This window comes from Brassica oleracea, chromosome C6 (assembly GCF_000695525.1).
Source record: "Brassica oleracea var. oleracea cultivar TO1000 chromosome C6, BOL, whole genome shotgun sequence".
NCBI classification, from domain to species: domain Eukaryota; kingdom Viridiplantae; phylum Streptophyta; class Magnoliopsida; order Brassicales; family Brassicaceae; genus Brassica; species Brassica oleracea.
The window spans coordinates 19,372,042-19,379,014 of NC_027753.1; the positions used below are offsets into that span (position 1 = coordinate 19,372,042).

The following is a 6,973-nucleotide window of genomic DNA, read 5'->3' on the forward strand; positions in this document are numbered from 1 at the left end:
ATTTTTTTTTATTCAAAATATGATTTAAGTGTTTAAAAAAAATGGAGATAGAAGAAGAATTTTTTTTTAAAGTAAAAACATGATTTCGTGTTAAAACAAAATTGAGATAGAAGAAGTATTTTTTTTTATTCAAAAAATTTATTTAAGTGTTTAAAAAAAATGGAGATAGCAGATGAAGCAATGAAGAACAAGTTTGAGTTCAGAAGATAGGGAAAGGGAAAGAACTTAAAGAAGATAGGGGATGATTGTTGTGTTCTGATTGTTTTAGAGAGAAGCAATGAAGAACAAGTTTAAGACCAATGCATAAATGAGACAATAGATTATATAGGCATTGTTTTACAATACAAGTGAAGTGTAGAAACCAACAAAATGCTACACTTTCACACCCGTGACACAAACATAATTCATCCGTGAGTGTATAAACCAACAAAATACAACTGTTTCTCACACCCATCCGTTAGTCAATATTCAGCGATTCTGTTTTTTTTTTTAAAAACCAGTGGCACTCAACCGTAAATAATGAGATAAAGTCAAAGTTATTTCTCATCTATTCTATTAAAATAGCAGTGTGACCCATTGATAAAAGTATGGTCCAACTATTATTTCTTTTATCTTTATCATTATTTAGAATATTATTTATTATGCTTTATGCCATTAGACCTATATTTAAATTACCAATTGAAAAGACCTAAAAAGATGTAAAACAAAAAATATACCCGCTCTTTTTAAGGACGGGTCAGAATCTAGTTCGCTTTTAATAGTTTAGATACAGTGATGGTGGCGTCTCATGTTTGCCTAAAGTCTAGCACGTTGGATTCGATCCACAAGTCCACAATGAAGATAATAAACATAGAAAGAAAACATATATCTTTTGAAACATAACTATTAAATGTTGAGTTTTATGAACTTATAACATAAAGTGATTAATGAATAAACGTCTCATCAATTAATTATGCTTCCGCAAATCACCAAGTTCATTGCCCTATAGAATCATCTCTCGTCCATTGATACCAATCAAACATCTACTATTATCAAAAGCAAATATGGCAAAGTTTCTTAACATAGCAATGTCTGTATTCATAGTATTGTTCTTCACGTTACATCAAACGTTTTCCCAAGAAATTGATCAATATTCACAAGAGGTACCAGAAGATGTGAAGATATCTCCCACATCTGATTTTGATATTTATGTCGAATCTCCTGATGAATCTTCATTTGAAGAAGCCGATTCACCCGGTATGCAATATGAGAAGAAATTTGGACATCATTACACGGATAAACAGTTCGGTTTTCTTGAAGTTTGCGCTCAAAAGCTTAACTCATCACACTGTGGAGATGATTTGTTCACGAACATGGTAGGTGAGGGAAAGCCAGTATTGTTAGCTGAATGTTGTGGTGAGCTACTAAAGATTGGAAAAGATTGTTATCTAGGAATGGCTCAAATCATTTTATCGAGTTACGAGTATATAAATATTGCATCTAAGGCTATTCCAAAAAGCAAACAGACATGGAACGATTGTGTTCATGTAATTGAGAATTGGAACTCAGGTGGGGATTTTGATCGTTATTGAGGAACTAGACTAATTGATATTTCATTGTGCTGATGTTTATACATGTGATTATGTAACTCACGCGTTATAACAATTACCATTATATAAATAAAGCTAAAAATCCTTTTACAGATCTTATATTAGTATATGTGACTCGTTTGAGTAACATGCAAGAATCAACGATCAACATGGATGGTATTACAGTCTCTTATCCGCAATGGCTATACTTGTTACTTGTCTCCGGTAACTTCATGTTCCTCAGCAGCAAAAAAACCATTTGCGTCGCGCCGCAGCTCAATCTCTCACACAACCATTGAACACATCTACCAAAGCCAACGTAGTGGCATTCTTGGGAAGGAAAACTTTGATACAGTTACATGTCGGTGTCGTGCTAATGTCACAGTAAACCTTTTATTATCAGAATACTAATGAGGCATGGTTTGATTTTAATTTGCATAGTTTTTCTCTTGATCCTAATCTCCTAGATTATATATAGTTTTCAGAAGACAAGTAAAATGTTATTTCCACATTCTATGACTTTTCACTTTTCAGTGTTTCATCAATTCATTTCAACAAACTATTGTTATTGGTAGACCTGGGATTTTTATCCGAGATCCGGATTCGATCCGAGATTCGATCCGGATCCGATCCGAGATTCGATCCGGATCCGATCCGAAAATCCGGATATCCGGAGGGGTCGAATCCGGATCCGGATAGTAAAATATTGGATCCGTCAAAGACGGATCCGGATCCGGATATCTTAATTTTTAAGTCTGGATATCCGGATCCATAAGTTTTATTAATAAATATTTCAAAAATAATAATATCTATATATATAAGTTAATTTTATTTAATATATTTTTATTTTTATAATAGTATATATAAAGTTTATGTAAATTTTGTAATATTATACATAGAAATAATTAAAGACATTATATATAATTTATTTTTAAATTATTGTTAATATTTTCTATATATTAATATTATTTTTTATTTATTTAAGGATCCAAATCCGGATCCGGATATCCGCCGGATATTACAAACCTATTATATAACCGGTCCCATCTCTCTCCAAACCTAACGTTTTTTAGAAGGATATCCGACACCCGGATATCCGAGAACTCCGGATCCGGATAAGGATAGTAAAATTATGGATCCGCCGGATAAGGATCCGAATCCGGATACCTTAAAATTGCTCGGATACCCGATCCGTCCCATGCCTAGTTATTGGTATCAACCACGTAAATTTTACCAAAAGAAAAGAACTTAACGACGAAAGTTTAATTTCTATTGCAATGTTATGATGGTGCTAGTAAATGCATTCTTGATACTCTTTTTAGAAAGAAATGCATTTCTGATACGTTACCTTGAATGTCTTATGTCTTACAAAACTTTATAAGAATAAATAATAATAATAAACTATAAAATAAATATTTTAAATTCCAGAAATATTTATCAAATCACTCGATAAGAAACTCAAAATTATCTGCCTAGAAAAAATAAACTCAAAAACTATATTCTTATTTTTTTAATCTATATTATCCCCTATATATTAATCATGGAGCATTACAACATATTTTCATAGCCACGTGTCATCACTAAAATGATTTTTAGAATCCTTAGAAAAATAAGTTGGTCCATATAAATATATATTATAATTTTTATTAAACTGACTATCAAATTGATTAGTAGTTTACAAAAGAATATTCTCAATTCTTTTCTTAAATAAAAACTACAAAATTACCAAATATGATTAACATATATGTCAATTAATGATTATGAATAATACATATTTGATAACAATTTTTGTATCCTCTCTCTCTTTTTTGTTTAATTTTATATTAATAAAAAAAATTAAACAATCAGATTAAGCATATAATAAAAAAAATATATTTTTTCTTATATGTTGTATTGTAAATATTTAAACACGACTATAAATTACCAAAAATGGTAAAAGTTTCACACTGAAATTTTGTGATTAATGGTTTAACTCTTTTTGTTTAAGCAAGATACAAATGATTATAAATCGTATGAATATAGTCTCATTAATACATATTCATATTATATATATATATATATCTATATTTATATCATTTAAATTAAATTATATACTATATAATATATAAAAATATATTAATTTCAAAATTTGTATTAAATTTGCAATATCTTTTCAAAACTTAAATTAAATTTATTTTTTAATTTTATTTTATTTTGAGAATTCTTTTCTTTAATTTGAATCTCTAACGAAACATAAACCAAATGAATATTATTTAAAAGGGTTTTTAGTGATAAATCCCCTCAACTAAAGATTTTTCGTAAAACATTCCCCCAACTTATTATCTTATAATTTAACCCCTCAAGTTCTATTCCGTTAGATTTTGTTACACTCCGTCTATTGTTCTGTTATTTATGAACGGATACCGTTTACACACAAACGCAGAGTTTCATTTTAGTGATAAATCTCCCCAACTAAAGATTTTTCGTAGAAAATCCCCTCAACTTGCTATCTTGTAATTAACCCCTCAAGTTCTATTCTGTTAGATTTTGTTACCTCTGTCTATTGTTCTGTTATTTATGAACGAATACCGTTTACACACAGACGCACAGTTTCATTTAAACTATAAAACTTGTTTTCTTTATTAAATGAAGCTCAAAATCCCAAATCGAAAGTTAGGTGTTCCAAAATAGCAATGAAAAGACCATAAAAGACCATAAAACATTGAAAAAGACCATAAAACAGAGCATTGAAAAAGACAACGCTAATTTAGACAAAAATCAGCGTTGTCTGCTCTTTATTTATGGTCTTTTTCAATGCTCTGTTTTATTAGGGGTGGACAAAAAAAACCCGAACAGAACCGAATCAAGTCGAACGAACCGAAACGAAAACGATTCAAACCAAACTAAACTAAATACGGTTTACTTTGGTTGAAAAAAAAATCTAGAAAAGAATTAACCAAACAAAACCGAATCTATAAAATAACCGAAGTGCCACTCCTACAACTTATAATATTTATATTAGGTTCAAAGATAATAATCTAAAATAAGAAAATTACATCTTTATGTTTGGTTTTACATTTAAATACAAAAAAAATAATAATGATTTAGTGTCAAACAATGATTTCTTCTATGTTTTACAAATTAAATTTTCATAACTTAAGAAGAACAAAAATAAAAATCAACTCGACTAAACACATTTTTAAAAAAACATGTTTTTTAGGTTTAAATGAAACTTTGCGTTTGTGTGTAAACGGTATCCGTTCATAAATAACGGAACAATAGACCGAGGTAACAAAATCTAACAGAATAGAACTTAAGGGGTTAAATTACAAGATAATAAGTTGAGGGAATTTTCTTCAAAAAAATCTTTAGTTGGGGGTTTTTATCACTAAAATGAAACTCTGCGTAAACGATATCCATCCATAAATAACGGAACAATAGACAGAGGATAACAAAATCTAACGGAATAGAACTTGAGGGGTTAAATTACAAGATAACAAGTTGGGGGGATTTTTTACGAAAAATCTTTAGTTGAGGGGATTTATCACTAAAAACCCTATTTAAAAATATAATTAGATATATAAGTGATCTAATATCTATACTATCATTTGAGAAGTGAATTTGCTGATTTGTCATCTTATCCATAATTTTAGGCAATTTTAATTATTTATCATGTTTTTATTAGGTTTTACCTAAATCATTGATTTATTATTCGTTTTTAGTTGAGTTACTAATTTATTAATTTAAAAAAATATCCTTATTGAATCTTATATATAATTTAAACAAATTTTATATTAATAATATTAATTTATATGTTATATTAAATATTTAGTTAATTCTTCTTATTTGTCTTATTTTTATTAGGTTTTATACTTTTAGTTGGGTTATTGATTTATTATTAATTTCTAACTTATTCACTAATTTATTAATTTAAACAATACCGTTAATGAGTTTTATATATAAGTAAAAGAGAAAAACCTTAGGATAGCACTAAAAATGTTTATGTCACAAATATATACTCTAAGGATCAAAATGACCAAAATATTTCATTAAAGAGGTAAATATACATTTATACCCCAAGGGTTAACAAATCAAAACCTTAAGGTTTAGAGTTAAGGGGTAGAGATTTGGGATTGAGATTTAAAATTTTATAAAATAAAAAATAAATATTAAAAATTTGAAAATAAAAATTTTAAAATAGTTTCAAAAATTATTTTCGAATTACAAAAATAAATTTGAAAAAAAAAATTTATAAAAAGTTCAAATTTGAAAACATATAATCTAAATCTATAAAAAATTATTTTTTTTTATTTTTTTATTTTTTATATAACAAGGGTATTAGAGTCTTTTTACCTATTAAATGAAATATTTTGGTCATTTTTCTCTTTGTGGTCTATTTTTGTGATCAAATCTTGAAAATGGTCGATTTAGGAGAATTACCCTAGTTAAAAACGACTTTTATTTAATAATATTAAATTTATATGTTATATTAAATATTTTATTATAAAATAATATAATATCATTAACAAAAAAAAATTAAAAATAAGATAATTTTTATATATATATTGTGTTTTTATCTGGAAACGATATTTTTATAATAACTGTTAAAAAATTACGATACCAAATAATTTATAATTAAATACAGTATTAGTCAAAAAAAAAACATTTATATAAATATATTTTCTAAACTATTTCTAAGATATAAGTATTTTTTAACATATATTTTGATGTTTGATCTATGATAAAATATTTAGCATATATCAATATTTTGATGTTTGATTTAACTATTTGAAAACATAAATAAAAACTTATTATGTTGGTTTTAAATTAGTAAGACAAAAACTAATAAGAAGATTATGTCCGCATGTGTGGGGCACCTAATACTTTAATATTAGTGCAACGGATGCGTTATAATCTACAACATATAGTATAAAAGCATTATGTTGTTTTTGGACTGTGGTTGCCTTTCTCCATTGTTGTTACATGATGGTTCAACCGAAGCATCTTCCAAGACTAACACACATTGGCTAAATTCACAATAATCTTTGACACTGTGTAGTTCTAGAAGCCACTTGAGAGACCATCCCGGATGCTCCATGCACAACAAGAAAACATATTTTTTACGAGGGCAGTATTCGTCGTAAACGGGGTGTTACGACGAATTAACCTCGAAAGACGTTTCGTTGTTAAACGTCCGTCGTAACGGAGGTTTCATCGTAAACGACTCGTTACGTTTACGATGAAATATATTCCTCGTAAAGTGCAGGGAAAGAATTTGTCGTAAACGACACGTAAGATTTCGTGGTAAAGCCCACGTAATGATTTCGATGTAAAGCACACGTAAATACTTTCGTTGTAAATCACTCGTAAACATTTCGATGTAAAACCCTCGTAAATCTTTCGATGTTAATCACTCGTAACAATTT

At 27.9% G+C, this 6,973-nt stretch overlaps 1 protein-coding gene across 1 annotated transcript; it reads left to right on the forward strand.

The window, feature by feature from the left end:
* The first annotated feature begins 1,043 nt into the window (after positions 1–1,043).
* Positions 1,044–1,571, forward strand: LOC106297669. The gene has a single exon (XM_013733867.1). The coding sequence runs from the start codon at positions 1,044–1,046 to the stop codon at positions 1,569–1,571; it is 528 nt and encodes a 175-aa protein (XP_013589321.1).
* The last annotated feature ends 5,402 nt before the right edge of the window (positions 1,572–6,973 follow it).